This window comes from Bufo gargarizans, chromosome 2 (genome assembly GCF_014858855.1).
Source record: "Bufo gargarizans isolate SCDJY-AF-19 chromosome 2, ASM1485885v1, whole genome shotgun sequence".
NCBI classification, from domain to species: domain Eukaryota; kingdom Metazoa; phylum Chordata; class Amphibia; order Anura; family Bufonidae; genus Bufo; species Bufo gargarizans.
The window spans coordinates 384,203,133-384,221,487 of NC_058081.1; the positions used below are offsets into that span (position 1 = coordinate 384,203,133).

General features: G+C 41.7%; 1 protein-coding gene across 3 annotated transcripts in view; it reads right to left on the reverse strand.

The window, feature by feature from the left end:
* Nucleotides 1-4,175: 4,175 nt before the first annotated feature.
* Nucleotides 4,176-18,355, reverse strand: part of PDLIM4 (PDZ and LIM domain 4) — a 409,933-nt gene continuing 395,753 nt past the window's right edge. For all 3 annotated transcript variants that reach the window (XM_044277674.1, XM_044277675.1, XM_044277676.1), the window contains 2 exons: nt 5,831-5,951; nt 4,176-5,360 (listed from right to left, as the gene is read on the reverse strand). In XM_044277674.1, coding sequence (XP_044133609.1) covers nt 5,156-5,360; nt 5,831-5,951 — 326 coding nt within the window. In that variant the 3' untranslated portion in view covers nt 4,176-5,155. The remainder of the gene's footprint in view (nt 5,361-5,830; nt 5,952-18,355) is intronic.

Consider the following 18,355-nt stretch of genomic DNA (forward strand, 5'->3'; position numbering starts at 1 on the left):
TGAACGAGGGATAAAAGCACAGGGACAACTAATAGACTATATATACCCTGCTTGTTTATCATTCGGTACCTCCTGACGAAGCCACTGAGGTGAAACGTGCGTCGAGGTCTCGCGCTTAGGGTCTGACATTCTTCCAGTCACCATGTCTTCAGGTACGTCCTGTGTTTAGCCTAGCTTGGCATCCCCCCGGCACTTCCTTTACATCCATAGTGGGTCCTAGGTTCCTCAGGCCTACCACTGTGACTATTATTTTTTTAGGATTCTGATAGATCCTTTTATCATCATTAGTCATGCCGCATATGTTTTATGGGATGTGAGAGATAGCCCATGGACACCATGGTATGATATTTTGCATTTGACAGCATACAACCCTTTTGTGGTGGATATTTTTATGCTATGCAGTATCAGTTGTCCCTGTGCTTTTATCCCTCGTTCCTTGAGTGCTACACTATCCTGTGTCTGATTGATACATAGGTTGACAGGTGTATGTTAGGGTGTCTTTGACCCTTTGCTTTTCTGTATACTGTATACCATCCTGTCTTTTCTCCATACTATATATTTTATAATAAATTGATATTTTGATACATTATTTCCACTTGCTTGTTTTAGACCCCCGGTATAAGCAGAAAGTGGCGGAAATGTTACCAAATTACCTAAAGTCGGAAAGGATGCAGCAGTTCAAAACCAAACAAAAAAATATGCTTTACGGTCTGCATACCGGATGACTTTCGTGAATTCTCCGCCACCAACTAGGGTTCAAGACGCAATGTTTTAGTCACCTTTCTGCCTGGAAAACATACATTTTTCTGGCCGCTGCTACAACAGCAACTGCAACATACCATTATTTTTTCAGGCAAGTGTACATGCCTAATTTTTCTGTCCTCTGGTGCTGCACTGTGGATGCAAAAAAAAAAAGAAAAGGCACATACAAGTGTCAATTCCCCTTCGTGATCGTTACCTTGTTGTGGTGAAGGGGCTTGCGTATCACAATGAAGCGATCATCACCTCTATGAGTGTCTCTATGTTGCCACACCCCAGATAATAAGGCCGTTGCTTCATTATGATCAGACCAAACGCGATCGGCTGGATAATTTTTCATAGAAAAAACACAAATTTTCATTTGTTTTTAAGTTGTATGGGTTTTTAATACATAAAATCAAAAAATCATAATAAAGTCTCTTAATAGTTTAGTAGAAATAATGCAGACAATTAAAAAATCCCCATCAATTCCAATACAAAGCAAATACAGAGCTCAGAACAAAATTATTTCAGGATGTCGTAATGGTTTGTTAAGGGGACGTAACAGGGATTTAACTGATAGGAATAGTACTAGTTAAGACACCACTCATATAGGGTGTCACAGCCAGTGGCGGATCCGGGGGGGGGGGGGGGGCAACAGGGCAATTGCCCCCCCCCCCCCCCCCGAGCTGGCGGCGGGCGGCTGGGCACAGGGAGATGAGCGCTTCCATTGTGGAAGCGCTCATCTCCAGGCATCTGTATCGCCGTCCTCAGGACAGCGATACAGATGCCTGCCTGTGCTGCGGCAGGGAAGGGAGAGGCGTGTCCCTTTCCCTTCCTCTGATAGGCTGCCGGCCTAGTGCCTGCTGCCTATCAGAGGCAGGCACAGGCAGCGCGATGACATCATCGCGCTGCCTGAGCCATACAGCGTGGGACACAGGCTAGAAGAGGCCTGCATCGCATCGCTGACATGCAGGTAAGTAGTTTTTTTTTTTTCATTATATACAATACTTTTACAGGCACCTGGGGGCGGTTATTACTGGCAAAGGGGGGCTATTACTGGCAAAGGGGGGGCTATTACTGGTAAAGGGGGGCTCTTATTATTGGCAAAGGGGGGCTCTTATTTCTGGCAAAGGGGGGTCTCTTATTACTGGCAAGGGGGGGGGGTTGTTATTACTGGCAAAGGGGGGCTGTTATTACTGGAGGCTCTTATTACTGGCTCAGAGGGGCTATTACTGGCACAGAGGGGCTCTTATTACTGGGGGCTGTTATTACTGGCACAGAGGGGCTCTTATTACTGGGGGCTGTTATTACGGCACAGGGGGGCTGTTATTACTGGGGGCTGCTATTACAGGCACAGGGGGGCTATTATTACTGGCACAGGGGGGGGGGGCTGTTATTACTGGGGGCTGCTATTACTGGCACAGGGGGGCTGCTATTACTGGCACAGGGGGGCTATTATTACTGGCACATGATTGGGGGCACTATAGAGGCATCTACTGAGGCCACAAAGAAGGGGTATTTTATATGGGCTCTCTGTACAGTACAATTTTATACTGGGACACATTATGGTGGGTACTATGGGGAAGGGGAGAGAGGAGTACTATGGGGTCATCTACGGGGGGCACTAAGAAGGGGTATTTTATACTTGCAAATTATGGGGGACACTGAGGGCATCTACTGGAGCATTTTATACTGGTACATTATGGGGGGCACTAGGAGGAAGGAGGGTGTGGAGCACTCCATAGTGCTCATTTACTAGGGGCACTATATAGGGGTATTTTATACTGGCACATTATGGGGGCACTATGGGGACATTAGCTCAACTGGGGGCATTACAAGGGGGTATTTTTTGCACTGTCTCATTATAAGGAGAATTATTACTATGGGGGGTGGGGGGGCATTATAGTGGGCTTTATTACTCCCCCATGGTATGACCCCCTAGTAGCGGCACCGGCCTCTCCCTGCTCTGCTCTCCCTCTGCCCCTTCTCCAAATACTTATTATGAAATCTTTCAATCTTTCTCATTAGGATAAAACACATCAGCTCCGCCGAGCCCCTGGCCAAAGTGTGGAAGTGGCGTCCGAGATCCCCAAGGGCCAAGTGACTGTAAGTGTTCATGTGAAATATGATTGTTATACACATATAGCCTTCACTGTGTAGTCTATTCTATAAGCACCATTGTTTTGTGGCGGCGGACAGAAAATAATCTGAAAGTGCCCCTCCCGAGACCAGGCACTGGATCCGCCACTGGTCACAGCACATTGCTCCGTGCATGCGCAGTGTCCCAACTTGGGAGTAAGAGGACCGACCAATCTGCTTTTTCCCCCCGGTTCCTAAAATCTATTCAGTTTGGTGTATCAGAGTTTGGTCTGTCACTGTGAAGGCAGTCGAAGGTACCCGGCCTAAATTTTTTTTCACAAAAGGCAATCCCTGATATGGGACGTAACAGGGATTAAACTGATGAGAAGAGAACTACAGAAAATACCACTCATATCGGGTGTGACAGTAAACTGCATGGCGCAGACGCAGTGACCGTGGATTAAAACAAAGGGGGGAGAGCCAGCGTTTTTTTTAACCATCTCCCCGTTCGAAAAATCAATTCAATAAATGGACCCCAGATTGGGGACATAACAGGGATTAAACTGATGAGAAGAGAATGTCATGCCCTGTTTGGACGGTCTGCGGAGGTCTGTCAGATTGGCAGCACGTGTCTGATAATTTGTTTTGGAATCGTGCTGGAACCGCCTTCCTTCAGGTGCGGGTCATTGGCTTAAATTGCTTTCACTCCCAGAGGGCCGTGCGGGTTATAGAATTCAGTCTGGCCTTGGATTCAAGGAAGGAAGGAAGGAAGGATTTTCTGTTCCAGCTCAGATAAGTTTGGTTTCTGTTTCTGTTATTTGCGGTCTAGGCTGTTTGTGTGTCTTCTGCCCCTTCTCCCCTTTCACCATCTCAGGGATTCTAGGGTACTTGCAGTCCAGGCACGAGGACACATTATTCCTACCTTCAAGGTCTGAATGTGGGCTTAGCATCGTAGGGAGAGAAGTCAGGGATTTGCTAGGAGGTGACCTTTCCCCAGCATCTCGCCTAGATACTTGTTTATTTGGTTGTCTGTGTATCTGAGATCCAGGGATTAAACGGATGAGAAGAGAACTTCAGAAAATAACACTCATATCATATCATAACCATCTCCCTGTTCGAAAAATCTATTCAATTCACCTTTCGGGGACCCTTGGTGTTGTACGTGCCTGGGTGGAGGAAGAAACATTCAATGACATCAACGGGACATGGCTAGCTTGGTATCCAACCTTGTGCAAATGGGGAGTTTGCGGTTGGGCAAATGGACTGTTTGCGGTGCATTAAAAGGGGAGTTTGGTCTGTCAATGTCTGTGAAGCGGGTGTAACCCTTACACTACCTGATCGATACAACATCATACCTGATCGTATATACACACACTGGATGTTTTAAAGCACAAATTGGATTGTTAGGTGATTTATGCCCTTTATAGATTAAAACCCAACTCTGCGTCAACTATGTAATTTTCTTTTGCCAAATTTCCGGTAAGCAGTTTGGACTTGACTGTATGTCCAAATGCACTGTCACTTGCAGTTTGGACGTACAGTTAGGTCCAAATGCGTGAAGGGATTAAACTTTGGACTTCTACTTGCTTCTATTTCTGCGCGTCTTTGCGGGACACAATAGCATGGTAGACTACAATACTACTAAATGAAGATAAACTTGTCAGGGCAGCTCGCCACTCCCACTTTCAGAAAAGTGTTGAGGATGACGAAAAGTGGCAGGTGTAACAATTTGTTAAAAAGTGGCAGTTAAAAAGTTGCAGATGTGACTTTTAAACGTCACTTTTTTGGCGCATAGGAGATATAGTCCCCCTGCAAAATGCTGAATAAAGGGCTTTAGCATGAAGTGAAGAGCCCCAAAGTGCCATGATACAGAATATGGCATGGAGAAGATCTGCACACACTGCAACAGGATGTCCCGAAGGGAAAGCTATATATATAAACAGGTATACATAGACTAAACGTAGTAACCTGTTAACATATGACTTTTGGGGATTATCAGATACAAAAAATACACTGCTTGAAAATACTAAAAACAATTTTAAAAACTAAGAACAATTTTATTTAGTATTTACAGCGAACTCTGTTGGTGCTAAAAGAAGAAAAACTGTAGACTGCACACATGTAGACTGCGTATTAATTAATTAATTAATTCATTCAGGAAGTAAATGTATATTCTGAATCTTTTCATTGTGGTTCTGCATTGTTTTCTTGGATACAATGTTAGCATGGAGATGTCTTGTCAAGGGAATATGAAACCATTATTTCTTGTTGGAAGGGATCTGGGAGTATTGCTCTGTGAAGACTGTAGACTTCTTCAGCAAGATTGTTTCAATGGTTAGACGAGTTCAACTTTGGCATTGGGATAAACAGCCACAACATCATATCCCTCTGGAGGCTTGACTCTCTCCTTGGCATGAGTTTCGCAGTACAGGTGCTCTTCAATAAAGAAATAGCCTCTCTGTTTCAAGTTCAGGCCACAATCATCACACATGAAGCATTCTGGATGATAGAGCTTGTCTCGAGCCTTGACTATAATACCGCTGTATGATGAGAGAGAAAATACAATTACTCACCATAGAACCATACAAACATGAATGTGTCAGTGGAAAACCATGAAAGTGTAACCCCAAAAAGTGAGAAACTATCTTACTGCTTAACAAAAGGTCGCATTGGTAAAAGTCTAAGTAGGTTCCCCTGCTGTTGCATGTTTTCGGTCATCATACATTTCAGAAAAATTTATATAATGAGCTCAAAGATTTTTATATTTTTTATTTATTTTTTATCTCGGGGCATATGTATAAATATAACCGTGTATGAAGCAAATGCAAAAAACTGATACCTACTGTATGTCTCAAATTCTCAAACAAGTGAAAGGTTCTTCACATGTTGGCCTGTGGTACATACATACAACTGCATTGATCTTTATTTGCACCAACGACCCAGCAAATTCTACAAAGAATCTGTATAGTAGGGAAAAATTCTGTATTTTAAGATTATTTTTGTTACTTACACAATCCCGTTCCCACATCTGGTACACTCTGGGAGCATCTGTAAGCCAGTCAGTGGACTGCTCAGCTTAGACACAGGAGACTTGACATTCCTGGAGCTGGCTGGTCTTTCTAGCTTTTCACCTGCCAAGTATAAAAATTGAATATCAGATCTGTGTACAGAGTCCTGCCTAAACCACAAACAGGCTGAGATTACTATAACATGGCAGCACATCAACAAGTCAGATAGATCTGAAACTACTTCTTAAAAGTGTACACTGAGCTTCTGACAGAAATCTGGACATCTTCTGTCATAGATCAGCTTTCCTTGCCTGTATCATTTAGTGAGATGTATGAAAACACAATAGATACAGGCAAAGAATTCCTGTGTCTTTTTTTTTTTATTATCCACATATACTGTAGAAAGGATTTAGGCTGGGGCTCATCCTATTCCTGCCCTGGACCACAACAGATGCAGATATTAATGCCTTCACTGCCCTAAACCCAGATATATTATCATAGACCTCTCACTACCCTAGCTTACCATGGATGTTGGCATGAACATTACCTTAGACCACCAGAGAAACTTGCATTTACAACTTTACTACCCTAGATCAGCAGGGAAGGGGATTTAACTCCTTCAGTGCCTTAGACCGCCTAATGCCTTAAGGGGGATCTATCACCGCTATCCAACCTTAGGGCAACACTAGGTAGTGACAGAAATCCTGATTATAACATAAATTATAATAATTAAGGCTGGCAATACACAAAAACTTTGGATGCAAAACATATCACTAGGGGTTGCGCAGCAAAATATCAATTTTGAAGATTACACTAAACTGTGTAAAGTAAATAACATGGAAGAGGACAGTATACTACTGCAGAGGGCTCCGGATAGATTGGAGGCTTGGGCAAATAAGTGGCAGATGAGGTTTAACCCTGACAAATGTAAGGTTATGCACATGGGAAGGAATAATGCAAGTCACCCATACATACTAAATGGTAAAACACTCGGTAACAAGGACATGGAAAAGGACCTAGGAATTTTAGTGAACAGCAAACTAATCTGTAAAAAAACAGTGTCAGGCAGCTGCTGCCAAGGCCAAAAAGATTATGGAGTGCATATGGGAACATACTCCTGCCACTTCACTAGTCAGACCACACATGGAGTACTGTGTACAGTTCTGGGATCCTGTGAACAAGCCAGACATAGCAGAGCTGGAGAGGGTCCAGAGGAGGGGAACTAAAGTAATACCTGGAAAGGGTGGACTACAGTAGCCATAAAAATCAAAATTAGGGTTATTCAGTTTAGAAAAAATGATGACTGAGAGGAGATCTAATTACTATGTATAAATATATCAGGGGTCAGTACAGTCCCATCATCTATTTATCCCCAGGACTGGGACTGTGACTGCGGGAAGGCGACATCCACTAAAACTAGAAGAAAGAAGGTTTCTACACAATTATAGAAGAGGATTCTTTATGGTAAGAGCAGTGAGACTGGAGTCCAAGAGGGGCCTGGATGTATTTCTGGAATGTAATATTAGAGGCTACAGTTATTAGATTTCTGGAGAGGTTGTTGATGCAGGGAGTTATTCCAATTGCCTGAATGTAGTTGGGAAGGAGTTTTTCCCCTAAAATGAGGAAGGTTGACTTCTACCTCACAGTTTTTTTTTTTGCATTCCTCTGGATTCATTTGCAGGATAATAGCCTGGACTGGATGGACAGATGTCTTTTTTCAGACAAGATCAGTGTTGCACTGGAGTATTTGAAATAGTGAAAGTGGATGGGTCACACTGCTGCTACCTTGATGCAACAGTCTCCAAAATCCCAGCAGGTTTAGATTTGTTACGACTGTGGAATAATTTTCACTAATTGAGATGCTGCACTGCTACACTGTGATCTTTAGGCCCCTTTCATACGAGCGAGTATTCCGCGCGGGTGCGATGCGTGAGTTGAACGCATTGCACCCGCACTGAATCCTGACCCATTCATTTCTATGGGGCTGTTCACATGAGCGGTGATTTTCACGCATCACTTATGCGCTGCGTGAAAATCGCAGCATGCTCCTCTTTGTGCGTTGCGGTGCGATAATCCACGCAACGCAGGCCCCATAGAAGTGAATAGGGTTGCGTGAAAATCGCAAGCATCCGCAAGCAAGTGCGTCATGTCTAAAGTTGCTGTGTAGCTCCAGCCTTAATATTTGCAAATTACACTATATTCAGGGTGTCTGTCAATACTTTATTATGCCCTCAGATAGAATAGCTTGGCTAACCTAATGACAGATTCCCTTTAATGTATGCAATAAATGTATCTGTTAATGCAAGCATCCTTGGTGGTCTAACGAGCAGGGCATGATGGGATTTGTAGTTTTACATCAGGTGAAGAGCCACAGTTTGCCCATCCCTGGTCTAGAGCAGGGATAATATTAACAGCTGCACTCCTAATGGTCCAGGACAGCGAATAAGTTAATGTCTGGCAGGTAACTCTCCTCTATAGGTTTCAGTTTAGTCTCTTATTAGGAAGATAAGCACTGATGATTCACCTTTCCCTCTCTGCACGGAATACAGAGATTAGAACATGGTGGGAGAGGACTGTGGAGCTGCAATTGAACAGTGGCACTGGACTTTTAATGCTAGTACAGAAAGATTTTTGAGCACTCAGTCTGATCACTAATAGGATAGCTCACAAACTCTGTTTTGGTGGCAGATTTTCGGTGGATGGGAGGGTATTTTTAACCCTCTCCTGACCACCTGCTGTAAATTTATGCGAATGTTGGTATTTAAAGTTAAACATAATATCCACTCAAGAGCATCATAGCTGCAGGGTGCTATGGCTGATTTCTCTTTTTTTTTTTTTTTTTTTGCTATACCTCCCCAAAAACATCAATAGAAGCTACAGATCTACTCACAAAAAAAGAACCCTCACACTGACCTGCAGACTTAGAGAGGACCTTTCACCGATTATTATTATCCCAGGGCGCCGCTCCATTCTCCCGCTATGCCCTCCGGTATCTCCGGCCACTAAGTTATAGTAGGCAGAGATTTCAGTCGCTAAGTTATAGTAGGCGGAGTCTGCCCTTGTTCTGCTCTAGCCCTGGCCAATCGCAGCGCAGAGCTCACAGCCTGGGAGGTTATTTTCTCCCAGGCTGTGAGCTCTGCAATGCGATTGGCCAGCGCTACAGAAGAACAAGGGCAGACTCCGCCTACCATAACTTTGTGACCGGAGATACCGGAGGGCCTAGCAGGAGAACGGAGCGGCGCCAGGGGATAATAGTAAGAGCAGGGAGATCCCCGGGCGCCGCTCTACATGTCTGTATTCTTAGTTCACAGTGTCATAATCGGTGAAAGGTCCTCTATATATATTTTAAAAAATGATGGGGCTCAAAATATTGTGATTAAAAGTTTTTTCAAATTTTATAGTTTTTTTTAAAGCATCAAAACACAAGAAAAGCTATATAAATGTGGTATCACTGTAAATGTACTGACCCAAAAAATAAAGGTAACAGGTCAAAAATAAAACCCATAAAACTATGGCAGAATTGCCTTTTTTTATTTATTCTTTTTCAATTCCATCTCATTTGGACATTTTTTTTTAGCTTTCCTCTCAGTTGTATGCAACATGAAATGGTGCCATTCAAAAGTACAACTTGTCCAGCATAACACATGCCCTCATACGAGATTCTGAATGGAACAATAAAAAGTTATGGCTCTGGGAAAGCAAGCATTAAAAAATAAGATGGAAAAACCTGAAAATATATTTTCATGAAGGGGGTTAAGCTTTAATTGGGCAGTGCTTATAAATTAGTACATTACTAAATGATTAAAACATATGAATACAATATCACAATATTAATACAAATAATACAATATGAATACAAGACTAATTCAATAAAATTAGTGCGGGTCACTTCATTTTAAAACATGCAATGAAATCTGCTGCTGTGGACTAGTTTTCATAGGAGATGTCGCTCCATATTTGTACAGATGTGGAGACACAGCAGATGACTGTATTGCATAAGAGCATATTTGAGGTTACATTGCTTCATCAGACCTGACATGGGGAAGCTCTGCTTGTGCGCTCATACTTTCTAGAATGTACAGTGGGCTCCTTTACTGGCCTGATTAATCGTTTTATGATCCAACTGAAAACAATATGAATTTGTCCTTGTGCCGAGTGAAATTAATCAGCATTTGATCACCTGGACGCTGAAAAGGGAACATATTAGGTTACTTTCACATTAGCGTTCGGGGCTCCGCTTGTGAGTTCCGTTTGAAGGCTCTCACAAGCGGCCCCGTCCTGCCCTAATGCATTCTGAGTGGATGCGGATCCGCTCAGAATGCATCAGTCTGGCAGCGTTTGGCCTCCGCTCCGCTCAGCAGGCGGACACCTAAACGCGGCTTGCAGCGTTCGGGTGTCCGCCTGGCCGTGCAGAGGCAAACGGATCTGTCCAGACTTACAAGGTAAGTTAATGGGGACGGATCTGTTTGAAGTTGACACACTATGGCTCAATTTTCAAACGGATCCGTCCCCCATTGACTTTCAATGTAAAGTCTGGACGGATCCGTCCGAGCTACTTTCACACTTAGAATTTTTTTTTAAATATAATGCAGACAGATCCGTTCTGAACGGATCCAATCGTCTGCATTATATGAGCGGATCCGTCTGTGCAGATCCCAGACGGATCCGCTCTGAACGCAAGTGTGAAAGTAGCCTTATCTGTATATGGCATAATATACAATTGGCTTTAATAATAGTTCTGTTTATATGGGTCTACCTGCAATGAAACTTGGAGACAACTTAGCAATAGGACATGAGAGAACAAAGGCAAGGCTCTGTATTCCTGCAAAGGGTTCGAAGTTTCTGAAACCTTACAAATGATCCATACTAATAAGGACCAATGTAGTCAATAATACAGCGTTTTTGTGGTTTCCGTTTGCGAACCATTCATTTCACAGGTTCTGCCAAAAAAATGGAATATACTCCGCGAGCATTCCATTACCGTATTTCCATATATCCGTTCCGCTAAAAGATAGAACTTGTCCTATTATTGTCCGCAAATAACATTCCGTCGCTCCATTCATTTCAATGGGTCCGCAAAAAATACGGAATACACACGGAACACATCTGCATGTCATCTGTATTTTGCGGATCCATGCCCACTTTGCCCATGTGTTTACTGTTTACAAACATTACAGTAATGATTACAAATTTTATGTTTCCATTTGCGATCCGCAAAAAAAGGATTGCATACGGAAACCATACGGAGATCTTTTTGCAAAAATACATAACGGAAACACAACTGAAACAAAAAAAAGAAAATTGGATCTATAAAAAATGGTCAGCAAAATACATACGGTCGTGTGAAAGAGGCCTAATATAGATGATACAAATGGTGGGCCGAGGGCCTTGTAACTGAACCAATTATGCTGTACATATAGTAACATAGTACATAAGGCCGAAAAAAGACATTTGTTCATCCAGTTCGGCCTGTTATTCTGCAAGTTGATCCAGAGGAAGGCAAAAAAATAAATAAAAAAATGTGAGGTAGAAGCCAATTTTCCCCACTTTAGGGGAATAAAAAATTCCTTCCCGACTCCAATCAGAATAACTCCCTGGATCAACGACCCCTCTCTAGTAGCTATAGCCTGTAATATTATTAAGCTCCAGAAATACGTCCAGGCCCCTCTTGAATTCCTTTATTGTACTTACCACCACCACCTCCTCAGGCAGAGAGTTCCATAGTCTCACTGCTCTTACAGTAAAGAATCCTTTTCTATGTTTGTATACAAACCTTCTTTCCTCCAGACGCAGAGGATGTCCCCTCGTCACAGTCATGGGGATAAATAGCTGATGGGATAGATCTCTGTACTGACCCCTGATATATTTATACATATTAATTAGCTCTCCCCTCAGTCGTCTTTTTTCTAAAGTGAATAGCCCTAATTTTAATAATCTTTCAGGGTACTGTAGTTGCCCCATTCCAGTTATTACTTTAGATTCCCTCCTCTGGACCTTCTCCAGCTCTGCTATGTCTGACTTGTTTACAGGAGCCCAGAACTGTACACAGTACTCCATGTGTGGTCTGACTAGCGATTTTGTAAAGTGGTAGGACTATGTTCTTATCACGGGAATCTATGCCCCTTCTGATGCAACCCATTATCTTATTGGCAGCAGCTGCCTGACACTGGTTTTTGCAGCTTAGTTTGCTGTTTATTAAAATTCCTAGATCCTTTTCCATGTCAGTGATAGGCCCCATGCACACGGCCGTGTTTCACAGCCGTGGAACCGCGGCCTGGATCCCTCCTGAGAGCAGGAGCGCACGGTGTCACTGGTTGCTATGACGCCGTGCGCTCCCTGCTGCCGCCGCAATACAGTAATACACTGGTATGATCTATCTCTCATGGGAGGAACCTGGACCCCACATTACCACCATTTTTTGGCGTACGCAAGGAGATCTACAGCTACACCTCCCTTACCAATAACCTCCTAAGTGATCAACTCGTCCTACATCAAGCTCGAAAACTCCTCAGAGTGATACACTCTGATTTACAAGCAAGGAGAAATCGAATATTTGGGACGCTGAGGAAACGGTGACTGAACAAACCGTATTGAGAAGTGGAGGTAAGGGATTTAAATAGCTTGAAAAAAGGTGGGACGCCAGCTAGAGCTAACAACTTCTGAACTTTAATCCGATAAGTTCCATGAACTGTGATATATGCATATTCGGAATAACTTCTACTATTAAATCCGAAAATCCTGCGACTGCACCACAATAATGATAATCGGCGATTATTTTATACCGAATTAATGGTGACATTCGATTAATTTCTCATTTGAAAACTACTGAGCAATAACACATCCAGTGCTCTAGTGTTGAGAATTTAACTTTCTGGATCCATTCAATCAGATTACAGACAAGTACCCATTTGCTGTCTGATGTGTGTTTATATATACACTATAAGTGATTTTTTAGATTGTCAATTGTGACTTTTTATCATTATGTTATTTAATTTCTGTACAAATTACGTACTTTGTATGACATTTTAATTATTTTATTGCATCAATAAAGCGACTTGTTTGAGCAAATTCCCAGATATTGAGTGCCATATCTCCAATATTATTTAAAATTCTTTACTTTCTGGTGGTTGGAGTTCACACCTAGATATTGAGCACCTCTCCATCCTACGGAGTAGTAGAGCCACTCCATTTTGCTAAATTTTATACTTTTTAACATTTATATAATTGAAGAACATTTTAGGGTTAGTTTTACTCTCTTTGGCAATTAATCTCTCAGTCTCTAGTTTGGCCGCTTTTATTTGTTTTTTACATGTTCTATTTTTTTCCTTATAGTTTTTCAGTGCTTCTGTGCTACCTTCCTGTTTTAGTGTTTTATATGCTTTCTTTTTGTCATTTATTGCTTTCTTTACAGTTCTGTTTATCCACATTGGTTTCTTTTTGTTCCTTAACCTTTTATTCCCATACGGTATGTACCTCTCACAATGAGATTTTAGGATGCTTTTAAAGATATCCCATTTTGTGGCTGTATTTTTATTTGTGAGGACTTTATCCCATTTAGTTAGCTAAATTTAGCTTTTTTGATGTTTGGTATTTTTGTTCCTCCCTGTAGAAACGCTCTCTTGAATGATAATTGGAAGGTTATTACTTTGTGGTCACTATTTCCCAGGTGTCCCCCAACCTGCACATCTGTTGTTCTGTCAGGCCTATTGGTTAATACTAAGTCCAGTATGGCCGTCCCTCTAGTCGGGTCCTGAACCAGTTGGGAGAGGTAATTGTCTTTGGTTATTGCCAAGAACCTGTTTCCTTTATGAGATATACAAGTTTCAGTTTCCCAGTCTATATCTGGGTAGTTGAAGTCCCCCATAATAACCACCTGGTTATGATTTGCCGCCTCGTCTATCTCGTTTAGTAGTAGATTTTCTGTGGACTCTGGTATGTTAGGTGGTTTATAGTAAACTCCTATTAGTAATTTATTATTGTTTTTAGCGCCATGTATCTCTACCCACAGTGACTCCACATGTTCATGTCCCTCACTTATATCTTCACGGAGTCTGCCTACCTTTAAGTCTTCTGAAATAATGACCCCTAAATCCCTTTCCTCAGATACTGAGGTTAGGTCTGTATCACTGATTTTATATTCTACTCTTGGGTTTCTACGCCCCAGGATCATTATCTTGCACTTATCAACATTAAATTTTAGTTGCCATATTTTTGACCATTCCTCTAGTTTTCCTAAATCCTTTTCCATTTGGTGTATCCCTCCAGGAACATCAACCATGTTACAATTCTTTGTGTCATCAGCAAAAAGACACACCTTACCATCGAGGCCTTCTGCAATTTCACTGATAAAGATATTAAACAATATGGGTCCCAGAGCAGATCCCTGAGGTACCCCACTGGTAACAAGACCATGGTCTGAATATACTCCATTGACTACAACCCTCTGTTGTCTGTCCCTCAGCCACTGCCTAATCCATTCAACAATATGGGAGTCCACGCACAAAGACTGCAATTTATTGATAAGCCTTCTATGTGGAACAGTATCAAAAGCCTTACTAAAGTCCAGATAAGCGTCTACTGCACCTCTGCCATCTATTATTTTAGTCACCCAATAAAAAAAAAAATCTATAAGATTAGTTTGACATGATCTCTCTGAAGTAAACCCATGCTGTTTTTCATCTTTCAATCCATGGGATTTTAGATGTTTCACAATCCTCTCCTTAAGTATGGTTTCCATTAATTTCCCCACTATTGATTGTCACTCTCTACTACCTTTCTTGTGAATGGGCACAACATTTGCCAATTTCCAATATTCTGGGACGACTCCTGTTGCCAGTTAATGGTTTTGCTAGTTCGCCGCTGAGCTCTTTTAATAGCTATGGGTGTATCCCATCAGGCCCCTGTGACTTATTTGTATTAATTTTAGACAGCTGACTTAGAACCTCTTCCTTTGTAAAGACACATGCATCAAAAGATTCATTAGTCTTCTTTCCTAACTGAGGTCCTTTGCAAAAACTGAACAGAAGTATTCATTGAGGCAGTCAGCTAGTTTTTTATCTTCTTCCATATACCTTCCTTCTTTTGTTTTTAATTAGGTAATCCCTTGCTTTCGTTCCTTTTTGCATTTATGTATCTGAAGAATGTCTTATCGCCTTTTTTCACTGACTGAGCTAGATTCTCTTCTGCCTGTTCTTTAGAAGTTCTTATAACTTGTTTGGCCTCTCTCTGCCTAATCTTATAAATTTGCCTGTCATCCTATTTTTTATAATTACTAAATGCTATCTTTTTGTTTTTAATGATTTTGGCCACTTCTGCTGAGTAGCACAGTGGTCTCTTCCTTTTTTTGCGTTTATTGACAAGCCTTTCTGTTGCCTTCAATAGTGCAACTTTTAAGTAGTCCCATTTCTCCTGGACTCCATTGAAACTGTTCCAATCTGATAGGGACTCGTATACAACTAATCAAATTTTAGAAAAGTAAGTTTTTCAAAAAAAAATTTACTTTTGTTTTTGTGTGGTGTGACTTGGTCACTGTACTTATAGTAAACCACACTGACTGGTGATCACTAGATCCCAAGCTTTCCCCTACAGTAATATCAGAATCCAAATTCCGATTTGTGAATACTATATATAAAATGGCCTCCTTCCGGGTTGGCTCCTCAACTACTTGCTGTAGAGATAATCCCAGTAGGGAATTTAGAATATCTGTACTCCTGGCAGAACTAGCTATTTCGGTTTTCCAGTTTACGTCACGAAGATTAAAGTCTCCCATAATGATAACTTCCCTTTTCAATGTCATTTTAGCTATTTCCTCAACTAGTAGATCATCTTATTCTTTGACTTGGCTAGGTGGTCTATACATTACACCTACACGAGTTACCTTATGATTATCAAGCATCAAGGTAACCCAAACTGACTCTAAATTGGTCTCACTAACTTGTATCAAATTAGATTCCATGCCATCTTTCACATACAGGGCCACCCCTCCCCTTCTTGCCTTCTCTGTCTTTCCTGTATAGAGAGAACCCTGGTATTGTTATATCCCAGTCATTACTCCCATTAAACCCCATCTCAGCAACAGCCACTAAATCTATATTCTCAGATGCCATTATGGCCTCAAGTTCATTGATCTTATTCCCTAAACTTCGAGCATTTGTAGACAAGAATCTGATCTTGTCATTTCTTAACCTTTGTGCTACTGGCATCTTCTGGCATTGTTCCGGGGGGCAGCCGGACTGCTGGATTATCACTCTTTTGCCCCCCTTTCCTAGTCTAAATGCTCCTTAGCAAATACTTGGAACTGTTCACTGAGGACATTCGTTCCCTTGAGAGAAAGATGCAAACCATCTTTCTTGTACAGTTCTTTTCCATTCCAACGAGAGCTAACATGAGACACAAAGCCAAACCCTTGGTTCAGACACGGTTCACCAAGCCATACATTGAATTCTTTAATGCGCATCTTCCTGTCATGCTGAAGGTTATGCATAGGCATAACTGCAGAAAATGAAACAGTTGATGCAACCTTCCGTATATCATTTCCAAGTGTGTGAAAAGCTTCCTTCACCTTTGAAATCTCATTGCAAGCCAGATCATTTGTCCCAAGATGGACAATAACATCCACCTCCCTTTACTGCTTTGCTTGCCTAACAATATTACTGATCCGTCGTCTATCCCTGCTAGTGGTAGCACCAGGGAGACATCTCACAACACCATTTTCCTCAAACTTCACACCTCTTATGGAATCGCCCACCAACAGCTGCTTACTATCAGTCCTTACCTTCTCATTTTTGAAATCTGGCAACTTAAATTTAATGTTGATAAGTGCAAGATATTGCACCTAGGGCGTAAAAACCCAAGAGCAGAATATAAAATCAGTGATACAGTCCTAACCTCAGTATCTGAGGAAAGGGATTTAGGGCTCATTATTTCAGAAGACTTAAAGGTAGGCAGACAATGTTATAGAGCAGCAGGAAATGCTAGCAGATGGCTTGGGTGTATAGGGAGAGGTATTACTAGTAGAAAGAGGGAGGTTCTCATGCCGTTCTACAGAGTACTAGTGAGACCACATTTGGAGTATTGTGCGCAGTACTGGAGACCATATCTCCAGAAGGATATTGATACTTTGGAGAGAGTTCAGAGAAGAGCTACTAAACTAGTACATGAAGAAACAAGGGGTAAACCCAGGGTGTCCCTAAGAAAAAGGGGAGAGGCAAGAACACAGTGTTCATCCAGTATACCCCCGATAGGGACACTCAAAAAATGAAACTCGGCAAAAAAGCTCCCGAGCTATAGGCAGAAACAAAGGAAAACGGAGCTCATGATACCAAAAAAATAATGTATAATTTATTGAAACATGATAAAATGACATAGGTAAAAGACATGAATAAATGATGCCATAGACAAGATTAGAAGCGGAGGACAGAAAAAAGAAGAGACGCCACCCTGGGGGCAAAAACACACGGATCCAAAATATATGGTACAAAAAAAATATATATATAAGGTACATGAACATCAAATAAGGAGTCAATGCTCAAGGTCATGTACGGTATGCAAATGATATACAGTACCTGGTGAGCCACCTGTCTAGCGCTAAAACACCTCTGTATGTATCATGGAATCTAGTCATTGGTGTGCAGGCAGCCAGTGCAATTAAGCGTTGTGCTGCAGACCAATGAAACAAAGATAGGGGATAACGGTAATAGCAATGACCAGAGGGAAACAGCAGGAGACAGGAACTCACCAAAGATAGGAGCCGTGTGCCAGAGTGACCAGGGTGGCGTCTCTTCTTTTTTCTGTCCTCCGCTTCTAATCTTGTCTATGGCATCATTTATTCATGTCTTTTACCTATGTCATTTTATCATGTTTCAATAAATTATACATTATTTTTTTGGTATCATGAGCTCCGTTTTCCTTTGTTTCTGCCTAAACTAGTACATGGATTGCAGGATAAAACTTACCAGGAAAGATTAAAGGACCTTAACATGTATAGCATGGAAGAAAGACGAGACAGAGGGGATATGATAGAAACTTTTAAATACATAAAGGGAATCAACAAGGTAAAGGAGGAAAGAATATTTAAAAGAAGAAAAATGGCTACAAGAGGACATAGTTTTAAATTAGAGGGGCAAAGGTTTAAAAGTAATATCAGGAAGTATTACTTTACTGAGAGAATAGTGGATGCATGGAATAGCCTTCCTGCAGAAGTGGTATCTGCAAATACAGTGAAGGAGTTTAAGCATGCATAGGATAGGCATAAGGCCATCCTTCATATAAGATAGGGCCAGGGGCTATCCATAGTATTTAGTATATTGGGCAGACTAGATGGGCCAAATGGTTCTTATCTGCAGACACATTCTATGTTTCTATGCATACATTAGGCATGGGAGATGATTGTTTCTCACACACTGTGCTTGAGTCATCCTCCATGTTGCTCTTGCACTCTGTAAGTGCTGCAAATGAATTATGGAGAGCCACAGACTGTGGGACATGTCTTCTATCAACAACTCTCAGTCTACCAGAACCTGCAGTAA